General features: G+C 54.5%; 1 protein-coding gene across 2 annotated transcripts in view; it reads right to left on the reverse strand.

Moving 5' to 3' along the window:
• Positions 1 to 17,468, reverse strand: part of RPTOR (regulatory associated protein of MTOR complex 1) — a 323,215-nt gene that overhangs the window by 7,058 nt on the left and 298,689 nt on the right. Inside the window, exons 25-29 of one of the 2 annotated variants that reach the window (XM_061392613.1) lie at positions 15,540 to 15,645; positions 12,251 to 12,365; positions 10,832 to 10,956; positions 9,617 to 9,721; positions 6,041 to 6,088 (exon numbers count right to left, since the gene is read on the reverse strand). In XM_061392613.1, coding sequence (XP_061248597.1) covers positions 6,041 to 6,088; positions 9,617 to 9,721; positions 10,832 to 10,956; positions 12,251 to 12,365; positions 15,540 to 15,645 — 499 coding nt within the window. The remainder of the gene's footprint in view (positions 1 to 6,040; positions 6,089 to 9,616; positions 9,722 to 10,831; positions 10,957 to 12,250; positions 12,366 to 15,539; positions 15,646 to 17,468) is intronic. The other variant, XM_061392614.1, reaches the window with a different exon arrangement.

Here is a 17,468-nt window from a genome sequence, read left to right on the forward strand (position 1 = left end):
GCAGATATCCTCCCAGGCCTGCCTCTGTGCATTCCAATGCAGGGCCATGTGTCCAAAACCACAAAATGCATCTCTTACATCTCAAAAGTTGCCGATTTAAACTGGGAGTATATTTTCTGGCAACTTGTGTTTTTTCTGTAAGGTTATATGGTGAGGTTTCACCCAAACCTATGAACGCAGATCTGGCTAATTCGTATAAATTTGTGGGTAACACGCTCTTGGAGAATGAGCCCTTCACGTCTGTGACCCCCTGAGTTTGTAAGCCATGCCACCCTGACAACGTTTCCATGCTCCCTGTGTGGAAGGAGGCGGTGGAAGCACCAGGAAGGGGACATGTCCATCTGTGCTTCAACTTCCCCAGGAACGGCCATCCACTCCCAGAGCGGGTGCTGGCCTGCAGTTTCAGCAGAAATGGACACAGGGTGTGGTTTCCCTAAATCCTGGTCAGCATTGGTGTGTGAAGCCTGAACACCTTTAAATAATTAAAAAACTTATTTATTTCTATTTTTGGCTGTGCTGGGTCTTTGGTGCGGTGCAGGCTTTTCTCTAGTAGCAGAGAGCGGGGCTACTCTCCAGTTGTAGCGTGTGGGTTTCTCACTGCGGTGGCGTCCCTCACTGTGGAGCACAGGCTCTAGGCTGTATGGGCTTCAGCAGTTGGGGCAAGCAGGCTCTGTAGTCGCAGTTCTGGGCTCGAGAGCACAGGCTCAGCAGTTGTGGTGCACAGCCTTCGTTGCTCAAGGCATGTGGGATCTTTCCAGATCAGCTATCGAACCTGTGTCTCTTGCATTGGCAGGTGGATTCTTTACCACTGAATCACCAGGGAAGGCCCCTGCGTATGTTTTTATATTCTGACACTGATGGTTTAACTCATATACTGCAAATGTCCTTTCCTGAAATTCTGTCACTGACATAGCTTCATGTATGTTTTCTTTGGTCACACCAAAGTCTAAACTGAAGTCACCGTGCTTTTTCATACATCTGTCTCTGCTTCTCGTGGCAGCAGCTCCTGTGTTTGCCTCTGTGGTTTTCCCTTCTCTCTCTGTGGGTGCCCACTCTTCTCCCAAATTCCTGAGCTGGAGGGCATGATTCTCATATGTTCCCTTCAGGTTACAGAGTTCCATCCAAGTGCCTAATCTCCTCTTGAACCCCAGACTCTCATTTGTACACATCACTTCAGGTTCCTGCTCAGATCTGAGTCCCTCGACCCTTGCTCCAGAGACTCCCAGTGGCCTCCCAACTGGGCTCCCATTCTGCCCAAAAGGGACCAGCTTGGTCCTCTTACCTGGACCCTGTGCCTGGAACGCCCCTCTCCTGACATCCACACAACCCCTCCATATTGTGCTCAGTCACCTTCTCAACCACGCGAGGCTATGATGTCTCCGTTCCAGAGGCATCCCCTCCCACATCCCCTGCCCCGTCCTTCCTGTTTTGCCCGCAGCTGTTGTGTCTACTCTGCAGAAATGTCACCTCCCCACAACAAATGGACCAGCCTTTGTTTCACCTTTTAGAATGCAGTCTCTCCACTGCAACACCCCTGACCTCAGGCAGGAGGAAACACCCCAAAGTACTGTAAAGGTTTCCACAGGTAACAAGGCTGCAGGTATGGCAGATGAAACGGTATGACATGTGAGTCCCACTTCTGTCCGGGAAAGCCCAGGTCACACTGCGACCAGTCAGCCTACAAGCAGAGCCTGAAACCAGGCCACTGCTTCCCCTCATGATGTGCCTGGTGGGCATTACGTGAATGAATCACAGAGGATGCACCCACCCAGGACCGGACTTTGGGCACCAGGTCACTGCAGAGGCTCACAGACTCCTAAATCCATGGACCACTGCTGGGGTGGCCCATGTTCTCAGGCATGCTTAACAGTCTGCTGGGAGCTCCGTGTTGGCCCTGAGGGGTTTTCAGGAGCAGTGTAATTAAGGAGCGGTCCTCCATTGAGAGCATGGGGCCAAGTGACATCTGGGATGCTCTGGGATCATGGGAACAAGTGTGGAGAATCCGGGGGGACCACACAAGGACTGGGAGGAGTCTCAGCCCCAAGCCTACGCAGGAAGCAGAGAGGAGGCTGTGGGCATTCCCAATGGAGCCTTCAGATGAAGCAGTGGCAGCTTCCTTCTCGCTGCATCTCCTTCATGGTGGATTCAGAGCTGGTAGGAGCCCTGCGTTAGGGCCCAGCCCAGTGACTTCATTTCACCTGGATCCTTCTCTCAAAACAGTTGCCCTCTGAGTGCTGGGGGTGAGGACTCCAGCACATGAATTTGGGGAGATAGAGCCCCCATCCAGGCCCCATGTCCCCATCTGCATGGAGGCACGGGAACGTGTGTCTGTGCAGCCGTCATATGATCTGGAGACACAGGTTACATGAGCTCTGAATCCCGTTTCAAATCTGGACTCTCTGATGTGGACTATCGAGCTTCACATTCTGGTTTAAACTAGTTCTAAAGCATGGTGAAGCCAGCAGAGGTAAGAAACGGGTTTCCTAGGGTTTTCCCGAGTGCTGTGCATGTTGGGGAGGCAAGTGCCCTGCATGTGCAGACAATTCTGGGCAAGGCTGTTTTCTGAGCTGGGCCTGTTTGTGGAAGCTGTGTCTCCTAAGACAGTGAGCTCCTATCCGTGGAAGAGTCTCAGACCAATGTAAAAACTGTTGGGATAAAAACAACAGTCTGCTCACATCCTGACCCACCTCTAGGAAGGTTCCTCTTCCTGCACCTCCTGGCCCCCACCTCATTCTCCTGCAGGTCTGGGGCCTTGGCTGGTCCTCTGGCCCACATCTGAATGTAATCACTGGCTTTCCTCCTTGAGACCTTTCCCAGCCAAGCCTGTGTCTCGACCTCTAGACACAGTGGAGGAGAGATGATCTGACTCATCACGAGTTGGGAGAAGATGGTAAAAAAAGGTGACACTCTTCCTTGATGTGTTGAATACAAGGAACAAAACTGATGGCTGTGATTTAAGTAAAACTCATAAGATAGGAACATCATGGTCTTGAACTGGAGAGCAGATTCCAATCACTCTGTTCCTGGGGAGCGTGGCCTCAGCAGTGTTCCCCTCCTTCCCCTTGCCCAGAGAAGTGACAGTGGTGGGGAGAGCCCCAGCCCCTGGTCCCCTGGCCCTTTCCTGTTTTTCAGGAGCAGGCAAGCTGCTCTGGGCTTCCCTCCAGAGGGTCCCTCCTCCTGGTCCATGCCGCTGCATTGAGGACACCAAGGGTGGTTAATGAACGGAGGCTGCGCGTGTGCTGCAGACTTTCTCCTGCTGGGCGGGCACCCTGAGCGCTCAAGAGCACAGTCCCTCTAGTGTGACGTTGCTCTCACTGCCCAGGAGCCAGGGGTGGGGTGGCCCTCGCCAGGAGGCAGAGATTCTTAGCTGACTTTATTCTGGATACGAGCCCTGCTCACATGTTCCTCTCCAAAAGCTGGCCAGAGGGGATTTCTTCATTAAAATATAGGCACATTGTGCAGGGAGGGTTGGAGAATAGCAAGCTCGAACGTGTAAGTCAGGGACCAGGCAGAACCCAGGCCCAGTAGACAATGAGAAGAAGAAACACGTTGTTTCAGAGGCTTGAGTCTCTGCGATGTCCATGATCAGCCCTCCAGGCTCAGCGGCCAGTCCAGACTGACCTCTAAGGACCCCCCAGTCTGGAATATGCCTTTGAGAACCAACACAGGGATCTGACCTCTGAGAGTGATGGTTCTAGAACTCCAAAGGAGGAAGGGCAGGTCCCCACTCCACCAGCACATGTGAAAACCTCAGACCTGTGGGATGGTGACCCCCACTGCCTCCCCAGGGATGCAGACGCAGCACCTCCCCATGAGGTAAGGCCCCTCTCAGAGCCTGTGAACACTTCTAGACACCTGGCAGGTTCAGAGGCTCAGGACTGGGCTGGCAACAGAAAGCTGGGCTATTCAGGGGCAAATGACTTCACCTAAACCTCTGTTTCTCACTTAGGGAGATGGCCCAGGACACTTGGCAGCTGTGAAGGATCAGAGCAGACCTGTGCAGGTGCTCCCTGTCAGTGGGGCTGGGCACACGTGTCCTGGGCAAGGAGGGAACTGTCATTCCCTGTGGCCCGTGTGCCTGCCCTGCGGGCCCACGGGAGCCACCACCCGGCCTTGCGTTCTGGCTCCAGCCTTGAGAGGGCCTCTCGCTAAGATTCGATTCCGGATGCCTGTGACGCCAGAGGAGGTGTGCAGGTGGGAGAGAAGGGCAGCTGTGACCCTCCCAGCCCCACCAGCTACCCCAGCACTCTGTGGCTGGTGCCCTGCTTGCTGCCCAGCTCACTGCCCAGCTGCTCCAGGTGACGAATACCAACAACTGACCAAGGCCCAAGGTTTACATCCAGTTCACACGCGGGTGCTGGGTGATCTGTTCCCTGTCCTCTGGGGTCACTGCTGCCCTCCACGCAGGTGACAGCCAGGGGTCTGGGCCGCTCTCCTCCAGGTGCCCCAGGGAAAGGCTGTGAAAGGCGTTCCCTGGTTTCTCTTCAGGGTTTTGGGGCAAGTGACCCTGTCACTCCTCTGAGGCCCTTTCTGAGAGAACCCCTCCTGGTTACCGCCACTGCTATCACTTGGTGGGAAGCGGAGGAGTGAAGATGGAGTCAGTCCTGGGTTTTCTCCATTTTTCCTTCATTTTGAACTTTTTACTACAAGAGTCCTTTGTAAAATATCAAACTGTGAGTTTGTACGTTTGTAAGGACATCTTGTTCTTAGCTCCTTCTCCATCCCTCCAGTTCTGGTGGCACGAGGGACCCTGTCAGACCCGTGGCCACCACTGCCTTCCTCCAAGGAACCCTTGTCGAGAGACGGAGAGGTCACCACAGGGTTGGTCACACTCTAAACTCAGATGCTGCAAGTTAAAGGTCAAGAATTCTATCTGCTGCCAGGATTCATAAGGCTCCATCTCTTTACAATTTACCCCACTAGTGAAATCGGGAGAGAAAAGGACTCATTTCGAGCATATGTATTTTAAGTTTGCCAACCCAGTGTGTGCACAGGCAACTGCAGATGGGCGTTTTGGTAACTATCAAATTTATATATGGATTTTCAGATGGAAACAGATGCTTTAGGAAACTCTGCATTCTTTGGAGAAATGTCTATTTAGTTCTTTGGCCCAATATATGGAATTTAGAAAGATGATAACAATAACTCTGTGTACGAGACAGCAAAAGAGACACTGATGTATGGAACAGTCTTATGGACTCTGTGGGAGAGGGAGAGGGTGGGAAGATTTGGGAGAATGGCATTGAAACATGTAAAATATCATGTATGAAACGAGATGCCAGTCCAGGTTCAATGCACGATACTGGATGCTTGGGGCTAGTGCACTGGGACAACTCAGAGGGATGGTATGGGGAGGGAGGAGGGAGGAGGGTTCAGGATGGGGAGCACATGTATACCTGTGATGGATTCATTTTGATATTTGGCAAAACTAATACAATTATGTAAAGTTTAAAAATAAAATAAAATTTAAAAAAAAAAATTAAAAAAAAAAAAAAGAAACTCTGTATTCAATTCTGAGAAATATTCTCTTTGAAGAAATTTGGTGGGAACACAAATCTCACTTTGGAATGACATCTATCTCTGTCCTAATGGAATCGTGAGACGTCTTCCCTGGGAGCCTGAGAGCTGCGCCATCCTTACTCTAGCAGATGTAGACTGGGATTATTCCCGTTCCAAGGCTGCTGTGAAGGTGGCATGGAGCATGGAACTGAACTGTCCTCGAGCCAGTCCAGAGTGAGGCCACTAAGGAGGCCGGGAGGCGCGACCACGAGGCCTCGGCTCCCAGGGACAGTCCTGTCTACGGCTCTCACTGAGGTCTCTTTCCAGAGCTGCATGCAGCCACCTCATTCATCCCATGAGATCTGAGTGCTCAACAAGTGAGGTCTTTTGTATCAGAGGAGAGTATGCAGATGAAGGAATAAGAAAAACCACAGCCCTGACCCTCTGCCACCTGAGAGCACGGTGGGCAAAAGAATGTTGTCGCGCAGAGCAGAGGAGCCGGCTCCCGTCCAGCCCTCACAGATAAGGGGAAGGCACTCACCTCCCTGCTTATTGTGGTCAAGAAAGATTGAGACCTTTCGGGCCAGACCTGTGAGGAAACAGGGATTATGGGCTTGATGCAAGGGGAAGCCGGCCAGCCAGAGCCAAATCAGCCAGAATTAAACACACCACAGAGTCAGGGAGCACCATGAAGGCAACGGGGTGGGGATGGGGGGGCAGACAGTGGCCCGGGCCACGGCTGCAGTTGGAAGACAAGGGCCAAAGTACCTACGAACTTGAAAACTCAACAACTGGAGGTTTTAGCTAAAAAAAGACTCAAGATGGGAAATCAGAAGGTGCTGAGACTCAAGGGAAACGTGGCCTGACATGCGTGGCACTTCCAGCGAGGGGCAGTTAATGGCCAGTCACACACACGGTTAGTGTGGCCCAACTGGCAGGAGCTGACCCACTGGCCACGGCCGGAGGAGCAGAGGTTACCCTCTGTCTAGGTCCTGAGTGAGGACGGCTCTTCATTCACGAGGCCCTGGGTTGGTGAGGAGGCCTCTGGGGAATGGTGCTTATGTCCAGGTGACTATGGGCACCTTGGCCTGACGATGGGTGGTACCACCACCGGTTCTATTTCAGAACATGGCTCACTCAGCTCCAGGGGATGGCCAGGGACCCAGACTGACTTCAGTTCTCCTGACCGCAGGGGATCCCCATGAGGGGAGTGTCCCCAGGTTAACTGCACGAGCATGCACAGGAGCATACGTGTTCACATGTGCACATGCATGCATGCGTGTCCATGCCTGGGTACACATGTACACAGTGAGTCAGGGGCATGCTAAGATGACGCGGAGGCCCTGCACGTTTCACACAACTTCCAAAAGGCAGGGGTAGGGCTCCTGCAAGAAACAGTCTCTTTAGTCCCAAACCACTGGTTCAGATCTTTGCAAACAGGCTGCCACGACAGCGACCCGGTGAGTTCTGAGCTGGACAGCACACAGGAGAACCTCACAGGCAGAGTTTCCCCACTGCTCAGGAGGTGCCAAGTCCTCCCTCCCAAGTGCCTTACATGCCAGTGTTCACAGACGAGACCCCTATGACCTCTGGAGCTGAAGGACAAGGTGGGCTGGGCCTTGCAGGGTGCAGAGCTGTGTAGGATCCCCTGTCACAGGTGCGTGGAGGAGTTGATGATGGCAACCCCTCCCCTCAGGGTGCCTCATCCCCACGACACAGCTCAAGGCTGCCTGGGACCCGAGACCAGGCGGAGGACCTCCCTGTGCAGCACAGGGAGTTTCACATGCCCGGGAGGTAATCCAGAGCAGGAAGTGGGGGCTGTTGCTTCTGCCTGACAAGGTCCCGGGGGGACCACAGCCAGGACTCTGAAGGGCCTCACGCTGCAGGGGGGGCCCCAGACGCTGATAAGCAATGGCCTTAGAAGCTGCTAGTTCTCCCCTCAGAATCACGACCAACAGCTCTGTGATTGTTGTCAGAGGCCAAGATGAGTGAAGAGAAAGATAGCAGGTACTGATGGGCAGAAGGCACCCAGAAGTTGGCAGAGGGGCCAGAAATTCACCAGCCTCGCCCCTTGGTTACTGAGCTTGAGCTCCTGAAATGGAAATTATAATTGGGGTCTCTCTGGCCCTGCTGGGGTTGCAGTCTCTGTGCTGCAGAGGGAAGCTGTGGAGGCTGGAGGGTGCAGGGGTCCCTGGTTCTCAGGGCGCCCCTCCTGGGCCCTGCCACACACAAGCCCGTCCTGTCCTGACCCTTTAAAGCAGCTGGCCCCCAGGTGCCCTGCCCCTTCTACCTCCCACTCCTCCAGAAAGAACGAGAAGTAACATTTTCCTTTTTGCTAAGTTCACTGCTGCCCGGTCAGACGAACTCTGGCTGAGCTGCCGAGGAGTGCCCGCTCCAAGACCCCCTCACCCCTCCTGCTGACAAAGACTTGGAGGTAAGACCCTCACCAGCCCTCACCAACAACGCCTGTCCTGGGAGATTTCTGAGACCCAGGAAAGGGGGCGGGGCCAGTAGGAAGGAGTCTGTAGGAAACGCACGTCCGTCTACATCAGTGGAACCCACTCACAAGGAAGGGCTGCAGCGCACACCTGGGCCAGGAGCGGCTCCCCACACGCAGGTGACGTCTGGGGAGACAGTGCAGGGGTGCCCCAGGGCTGTGCTGCTGTCAGCTCAGCTAGACCCCGTCACCCCACCTGCATGTTGACTCCTGGACAGGCAGCTCCTCTCACCTTCACTGGAGCAAAGGCAAGCGACGCTGTGGGCAAATAAACCACAGATACATCATTTGGGGGTGGCAGGTATTTGGGGGCTACAGGTAGGTGGACCGTTGTAAAAGGAAAAGGCTAGACAACAGCATATTCACTGGGCCACAAGTAGGCTCCCCACCTTCCCATCCTCTGGCTCAGCTGGAAGCCTGACCCTGCTCTCTACCAGCTCCTGCCTTCCCCACACAGGGGTCTGCGAACGGCTGGAGCCTGGGACAGGTTGCCTGCTGGGATGGCAGCAGGAAGCTAAGGACTGAAGACCATGACTCAACTTGCCCAGCATATCCTGCAATGTGAGGGTGAGCACCTGAGGACCACGGGGAGGCCGTCAGCCACCTGCTCTGCTGGAGCCTCAGCACAGGCCTAGGGTGGGGCCGGTGGCTGAGCGGGTGGAAGGTGGAGGCGCTGCAGGGCAGAGAACAGGAAAAAGCAAGAGAGAGATGGAGGGACCCTGTGATGGCAGCTGTCATCCATGGGAGCACAGGACCGGGCTCACAGGAGCCAAGGCAACAAAAAAACGGCTGTGTTGGGGCTTGTGGGATTTGATACACAACTACTTTGTCTCTGAAGAAAATGTAAAAACACTTAAAATATTAACATATAAGGAAGTGTCTGCTGTGGAGCTGGCTGTGCCCCTGAGGGCACTTAGATGGAGGAGAGAGAAGCAGCCACGCAAGCACCTGATTGCTTCTCAAGGCCACAGAGAGACCCCAGGTGGGTGGAGAGGGGTGGGGTGATGAACAGCAAGCCGCTCTTGCCTCCATCTGGCAGGGGCTTTGCAATCACACTGGAGGGTGGCTCTGGAAATCCAGACCGATAGCCACATAAACGCTCACACAGTGAGCGCCAGGCTGTGGGGCGCAGACCTCCCGATAATGGGCCTGGACCCAGAGACTGGCAGGTGGTGTGGGTGTCTCTCAGCCTGGCTGTGGCATGGCCGTGCCCACCAACAGGCAGCACACAGAGTGGGGTCTGGTGGACACTGCAGCCACACCTCCTTCAGCCCAGAGCGGGCAGGCGGTGCACTGGCCTCTGCCGAGGACCAGACGCTACCAGGGTGCCTGCTGTGTGCTCCTCACTGAGAGCGGATTATTCTGGGTATGAGGGGCACAGGATGCAGCCCCAGACCCCGCCGTGCCCATGCTCTCACAATCAACACACGCTTCAAGCCAAGGGCAGGGGCTGCGGTCTGCTCAGAACTCGGCAAGAGACACACACACACACACACACACACACACACACCCTCCCCTTCACCTCGCTGCAAGCAGAGTCGCCCAAGAGGGAAGCTGGTTGGGTCGGGACTCAGGGGCTCCGAGTGGACCGACTTCCTGCAGGACCCCAGGAGCACCCACCTCGGGTGGTGGGCAGCATGTCCGAGAGTCCCTGCCAGGCTGTCACCATTTCTGGGTTCTTTTCCAAATCAGCAAAGTTCTTCCAGACCCTGATGGCACCGTCATCTTGGGGAGAGGAGAAAGGAGATTAAAACGCAGGCCTGGCTGCTCTGGGAAGGGGAGGAGGCCCCTTTCTTGGGGGTGCAGGAGGACACAGGCTGCTCAGGCCCACACCAGGCAGCCTGAGGGACAGACGGTTCTCTCATCTGGGGAGGAGCCACACACAGGCAGTGTGAGACCTCTTCCGACCTGACTTGGGGCTTCAGGGTGGAGCCCCCACCTCAGTGTTCCCGATTTCCCCCACCACCGCGGGCATCATCTGCCAAGAAGAGCTGGTCTCTCACAGGGACAGGGCCTCTCTCCTCACCCCGTCACATGACTCAGGAGACCGGTGGGACGCCCCTCCCCGCCTCTCCAGCCCCAGGACGGGGCAGAGGTCCCAGTGTTCTCCAGCAGATGGGCAGCCAGGTGGGCCTGAGTGTGGGGCCACCACCTGTCTGCTGGTCTGTCTGTCCTTCCTTCCTTCCTCCTGGTGTTGCTGTTCCCAGGACCCTGTTCTCTGGCCTCACTAGCCCGTCATGGACAACCTGGCCTTGAGCTGCAGAGGGAGTTCAAGGTCACCTGGGGACACACTGGGGAACTCGCGTCGAGCAGAGTCCCTGGCTCTGCCATCTGCTGATCCGCCCCAATCTCTGCTGAGACGTGACGTCTCCCTGCTCTAGAACTTAGGCCTCCTGCTGCTTCTCCACTGGGACCTGACTCCCAAAGGGCCCTTGGTCCCTCTGCCATGTCTGCTGTTTCCAAGGAATCACCTCTCTGCATCCTCTTTGAAGCTCAGATAGGCTCATTGTGACCTGTTGTCAAATGCCCCGCAGACCCTACTGGCTCCCGCACCACTGTGGGGTTTGTCTTCCCCTCCCTGCCTGAGGCCTGCTGGGGGGCTGCTTTGGGGCTGGGGCTGGACTCTGTTTTCCTGGGGAGGGCTGCCAGCAGGACCTCTCCCCCTAGGTGTGCCTGTCATGATGGTGGCCTCCACTTGGGACTGGTCAGTCCCCTTTATCAAAAGAAACAACTGAGGTCACAGGCACCTTGCTGCCAATTTGTGCTGGGGCCCTGCACCTGTCCCCTGCCACCTCTGCATCAGGGTTTAGGTCCCCACCATGGGAACCTACTCACCTGTGGCTGTGAGCAGGAGGGAGCAATCCTGGCCATTCAGATACTCCATGGCCGTGACCCTCGTGTACCGAGGGTTTCCGTTGTGGAAATAATCCAGCTTCTCTCCTTTCTCCCAGTCCCAAAAGCTTCAGGGAATAAGAGAGAAATACGGTGAGTGATCAGGGAGGAACAAATGAAAGCCACAAGGAAATACCACCTGACACCCAGCAGGTCAGCCACCAGCAAACACAGAGAAGGACAAGTGTCGTCAGAATGTGGAGAAACTGGAACCCTGTGCCCTACTGGTAGCAATGTGAGATGGTGCAGCCGCCACGCAGAGCAAGAGCGGTTCCTCAAGATGACTGAACACTGAAGTACTACGTGTCCAGGATCCCACCTCTGTGTACATATTCAAGAGATGTGCACCCAGGTCATAGCGTGTCACTCATAATAGCCAAAGGATGGAGGCAACCCAAGTGCCCACTGATGGATGAAGGAGGAAACAAAGTGTGATCCACACACTTGGACCACTATTCCATCTTAAAAGGGAAGTAAGTTCTGACACCTGCTACAGCACGAATGAATCTTGCGGATGGTATGTTAAGCGAAATAAGCCAATCACAAAAGGACAAATACTAGATGATTCCACTCATTTGAGGTTCCCAGAACAGACAAATTCCCAGAGACAGAAAGTTGAGTGGTGGATGCTGGGCCTGGGGAGTGGGGAGGGGGAGTCAGTGTTTAATGGGGACACAGTTTCAGCTTGGGGTGATGAAAAAGTCCTGGAGGTGGACGGTGGTGACGGCTGCCCAACAAGGTGAAAGCACTCAATGCCACTAAACTGCAAGCTTAAAAGCGGAGAAGACAGTAAATTTTATGCTATGTATAAAAAAGGAGAAGAATAAGAAATAGGTAAGAATTCTGTCCATTTTATCAGCTATAAAAATAATCGTCCCCATGGTCTCTCCCATCAAGTGTGCACTTTCTCAGCGACATAAGGGCAACAGTCGCTATGAGTTAAAGTGGTGTCTTGTTACTGACGCTTTCCCTTTGCACACTTGCTGCCCTTGCACCTAAGCGGGTCCCTAACATGCCCTGTCACTGGGGGGTCCTAACGAGCCCCTGTGCTCTGCTCTCTGTTCATTGCACAGGAACAGCCCCATCTTAGTGCCTGAAGCTCCGGTCCTGGCCCACATGTAACTGTGGTCAGGCCTCTGGAGCGCCCATGGTAACGTGGCCAAGTGCAGCCCTGGGAGGGTGTGGGCAGCACCAGGAGGAGAGACATCTGCCGGCAAGTTCTCTAGCCCCCACCCCCGAAGCAGCCCAGAGGCTTGGGGTGAGGCGCTTCCACGCCTGGATGGGGCAGGGGGTGTCCTGCCCACACCCCCTGGGGCTACTTGTTCTCCACCTGAAAGGCCAGCCCCATAAGTACCCCCATACCAGATGCTGTCTTTGTCAGCGACGGCCACGCATGGTGTAAAGGGGTGAAACTTGACCACGGAGGGGACGCCAGGGTTCCTGTTCAGAAATATCTGGTCGTCCAGCCTTGTGATACCTGCCGAGGGAAACACAGGACGATGGGCCTCAATTTGCAGTAAACGTCACTGCCGTGTTTTGCCAAGGCTGACGCCAGCCGCTCGTATCTGGGGGGTTGGGAGGGGCCCAGAGGGAAGCAGGAGGCAGAGTGTGGGCGGGCTCCTGAGGGTGGGGCTGCCTCCATGCAGACAGGCTGGCATCCGACTCACGCTTACGACAGCCCGTCGGCAATATTCAGAGCAGTGCACGCAGGTTAAGGTTTTCTGAAAAGAATGTCACAGATTTTGGAATAAAGTTCAGTAAGGCGGCGATTCGGAACTCAGACCCAAGACTAAAGCTTTGGTTTGGCCATCACTGTCCGTAACCCAGCCAACTCCTGTGTGGAGGCGGGGGCCTCCAGTATGGAAAGGCGGGAACCTTGAAATGACGGAAAGACAGCTGATCAAGAGTCACACAGAGGACGTGAATGGGGATCTGCTCCCCAGGCCCCAACACAGGTACCTGGGAAAAACTGCTATGGCCCTGAAGGAGCTCTAGAAGAGCAACGAAAAGAGGATACCAGTGTGGGGAGCATCAGATGGGTTCCCACATGTTATCTGCAGAAGGATGCAGGCTCATGCAGAGGAGCCAGGCGTGTGGCCCCTGTACCTGCCCGTCGTGGAGGGCAAGCAGCCCCCACAACACTCAGCCCCGGGGTCACCCCCTCCTTGGCCACTGGAAGCTGGTCTTGGGTGACACAGAGGAGAGCGACTGTGGCGCTCGTGCTTCGTGAACCTGGCACCTGCTGGGTGAGCTGCTATCACCCACGATTTCAGGCTTTTTCGCCTCCCTTTGCTAAAAAAGCTAACACTGAAAACCACTCAATCATCAGGATGGGGTTAAACTAACAGGCAAACAGGCCTGGGAACGTTTAACTATTGCCCAGAGATGCCCTCCCCCTCAGCCATGGGTTCCCCAGGGAGGGCGTGTAATTTGACCCAGGAAAGATGAAGGGACACCCAGGTCCTGAGTCACTGCAGGCATTCTGCACACACGCACAGATCTGGGCACGATGGTGAGGTTGCAGCATCACGGGGGCTGGCTGGAGGGGTCACAGATAAGGGAGGCGGCATTAACTTTCCCAGCTCATCTCCTGGGGCCTCGCGGACTCGTCTAATGACTTTGCTGGGCCCGTAGGCGATATTCCACGATTCACATCCTTCCCAGCACATGGCTGGCCTCAGATGAAACCACCACTTCACAGAGTCCAGGCTCTGAGCGCTACAGGCAGTGCAGGAGGCTGTGGCCTTGCTAGTGGCCCTGCCCTCTCTGCCCACGTCTGCCGGCGGTGAGGCTCTTGCCTGCAAGCTCACTTGTCAAGGTCTCCAGCAGCTCAGCAGTTCCTTTCGGTGTGTGTCAGACAAACAGATCTTTTCCCCACAAAGACTGGAAAAGAGAACCCCTGACCCTAATTTACAAAGATGATTTTTTTCTTTTCTGTCTGCAAAACCTGGTTGGTTCTCAAATGACCGGCTCTAATTTCACTCCCTGTGCAATGCTGACCGAAACACCACCAGCCAAGTGTGGCCTTTACTGCCTTCAGATGTTCGCTGTGTGCGGCAGACTGGCTCCCAGGCCGCCTGTGGGTACAGGGAAACCAATTTGTCCTGCTGTCCCCTTTGGTAGGCCTGGGGTCTAAAGAACCACAGACTTCCAAGAAAATAGGTCCTTGACACCATAATTCAAAGAACTCCTATCAAGCTGGGCGGCTCAAGCTCTCCTGGAAAAACTGGCAGACTTTGAATTCTACATCCCTGGGGGCTTTACATCTAGAATGCGCCTTCACAGAGGTGAGTTACAAACAACCAAGATTGGTTTTAGCAGAAGTGACCCTGCATTAATGGAATGTGACCCTAGCATCTCAATGAGAGCACTGTGAATGCGCTCGAAGTGCTTCTGAAACAGCATTGCTTCTGGAAGTGCTTGGGGGGCACCAGGCCTGGGCAGGTGGGCCAGGGATGAGATCCCGCCTCCAGGCTGCCTGCAGGTAGGGATGGGCTCATGGGTCCTCAGCTGCAACTTTAAATAGTAACCCATAATACAAAAAAATTCTCTGGTGGTCCAGTGGCTAAGACTCCATGCTCCCAATGTGGGGGGCCCAGGTTCGATCCCTGTTCAGGGAACTAGATCCCACATGCTATACGCCACAACTAAAAAGATCCTGCTTGCTGCAAGTGAAACCTTGCATAGCCAAATAAATAAATAAATTTTAAAAAATTAAAAAAAAAAGTAACCCTTAATAATCAAGGGAATTTGACACCACAGGGAGAGAAGGTCATGAAAATAATTCCACAAAAGTGTGAGGAGTCTGCTTATCTACTCTGTGCAGCACCCAGGGAGCATCATCCACTGCCCAAAGCTGGCCCAGCAACAAGGACTCAGGCAGAGCTGGAAGACCAGCCCACCCACAGCTGTGGGATTGAGTTGGCTCCTGAGCCCTGGGGGCTGTACTGCTGGGAAAGAGGGAGGCGAAGGCTTGTCCCTGGGTGGGGGAGCTGCCCAGTGCTCTGGCCCTGTCCTAACCACAGGGTGGAGCCCCTTGGCTGCCCCCTCCCACCTGGCCTCAGTGCCTGAGGGTAGGGGGCTGCTGCAGCTGACATAAGGGGGACCCATGACACAGCAGCCCTCCCTGTGGCAGCCCACGTCCCCGCACTGGTGAGGTGGGGTGGGGCTGGAGGGTATGCAAAGTGGGGAGTTAGGGTACCTGTTGGCAAATTTAGTAAAAGGTTTGGTCAAAATGTGACTGATATACAGGCTTGGGGTAATAGGGAGCAATTATCTGGGGGCCATGTGGGGTCCAGGCAAATACAACCAGGGCCTGAGGTTTGTCTTCTGTCCCCATGGTGAGGACACAGGCCACCCTGCTGTGGACCCCAAGGCTGCAGAGGGCTTGCTCCCTTCTCTCTGGAAATGACAAAAGGCAGAAGCCACGACTGTCTCAGAGGCCGCCAGTCAGACAGGAGCTTCCTTGGACGATGATCCCAGAGAGCCTCCCTGTCTCCCTGGGGACAAGGCCTTCCTGGGCAGGTGAGTGGTGCCCCACGGTGGCACCCCTTCCTCCCTGGAGCATCTCCACCAGCCTCATTCCTTGCCCGCACCAGGGCAAGTGGGGGCCGGCTCACTGCCCGCGGTGGCCCCTGGGGACACCCCTTACCCTTCTGGATGAGCTGTTGCGCCTGCTTCCGGACACGGGTGTTCCGCAGAAACCGCCACTCCCGCTCCTTGCGGATCTGACTCTCCAGGTCATGCTCTTCTGGAATCTCCAACAATTAAAAAAAAGAAAATTAAGACAATTATTTCCAAATGAGAGGGTTCCCCCTCTGCAGGTGCAGAAGAAACCTGGTTCTCTGGTCGGTCCAGTGCCCAACAGCAGTCAGAGCAGACCCTTACAGTCAGAGGGTGGTCACCAAGCTCCCGAACCTGCTTCCCTCCCTGTGCTGGGGGCATTGCACCCTGCTGACAGCTGGGTGTGGAGATTCTGGGACCCGGGACCGGGACCTGGGACCCGGGGGAGGGCTGGCTGGCTTGGGGACATGGAGCAGAGACTTAGGAAGCCCCTGCCTCTGACAGCCCAACCGTAGAGGCCAGAAGCTGTCACACTCTGACAGGGCAGCGAGGGGGCTGCTTTCAAAGCAGACAGAATTTGAGGGGGAGGTGCAGGGATAAGGGCCAGGTGTTTCCTGCAGGAGGGGACATAACGGGCTCTGCTGTGCTGGACACTAGATTGACTCCTTTGTACCCTTAAATGCAAAATCAGAAAAAGATGTGGTGTGCTCAGAGAGGTTTGCTTTTATTCTGATGCCAAAGGGAAACGAAGCCTCTGGTTAGAAGATGAACGCACTCATGAGAAGTGACAGAGGGCAGCAGGCACGGTAGTGCTGCCCCCTGGGGCCGGAGAGGCAGCCTGGGCCTGAGGGCGGGGCCTTCTCACCCCTGGCGGGCAGGAGCTACTGCCCGCCAGGCTCCACCTAACACAGCAAAGGGGCAAAGCTGGCATCAGATTCCATGTGGGTGGAGAGTGAGGAAGGAGCTTCGACCCTATGCCTGGGAACTTCTGCCTTCCTTCATCAGCTTCTGCATATGAAGTATGTGGAAGCTGGAACAGTCCCCCTTCCTGGATAAGGGCCCTTCTTGCTTCATGGCATGTGGGTCATGTCTAGGAGAGGGCCACACTTAGCAAACAGTAAGTTAGGATTTAAGTTTACTATATTCAGAACGTAATCACTTGTGTAAAAACGATGTATCTCCTTCGTCATACAGTCAACTTGCCTAACTCTGGTTGCCTGCTTGAGAACTCAGACCTGTAAAGTTCTCAGATATAAAAGGAATCAAATAAACTTGGAAAAACCCTACTTCTTCTTGGCTGAGAGCTAACCTGCCTTGTACTCAGCCAGGTAACACTGCACAGGCAGAGGGAGCCCATATTCAATATTTTAAAAGTCATCTTCTCTGCTGGAGAAAGCATCAGGATGACGAATGGTGAACGTGGTCACGTGTACGGTGCCTGTGTGTGTGCAAGCACAGCTGAGAAGATGGGAAGCAGTTATTACACGAAATGGTCACGGAGCACTTTTGTGTCTTCTTAAATGCTCCGTGTTATCTCTGATCACAAACAAACAACCCGAAACCTCATCTCATCCCTGTGCACAGACCAGAGGGGTCTGTGTTCCAGGATTTCACTGCTACAGTCCTGTCTTTTTTCTCTTAAAAATCACAAACCCACAGCCAGCAAAACAGCAAAGATATCCTGACACGGAGACAACAGAAGAAAAGTCACCTAGAGCCTCCAGAGCAGTTAGTGTTGTAGACATAACCCCACGAAGGCACTTGGGATAGATGGTGGGTTTTTACCAGCTGGTTTTGTTTCATGACAATCCAGAGATTACTGGAAAAGAAATTACAGATAACCAATAACATAGAGTGATAAAAAGAAAACCTCCAGATGAAAAGAAGACAGAATCAGAATGAAGCTCTGGTTTCTGCAGGTTTAGAGGAAGGGTCTGGAAGCAGGGAGGGAGTGGGACAGACAGAAAGGAAGTTCTCCATGTGGTGAGGGCAGGCAGGAGGAAGGAAGGGGGCAGGA

The sequence above is a fragment of the Bos javanicus genome, chromosome 19 (genome assembly GCF_032452875.1).
Source record: "Bos javanicus breed banteng chromosome 19, ARS-OSU_banteng_1.0, whole genome shotgun sequence".
NCBI classification, from domain to species: domain Eukaryota; kingdom Metazoa; phylum Chordata; class Mammalia; order Artiodactyla; family Bovidae; genus Bos; species Bos javanicus.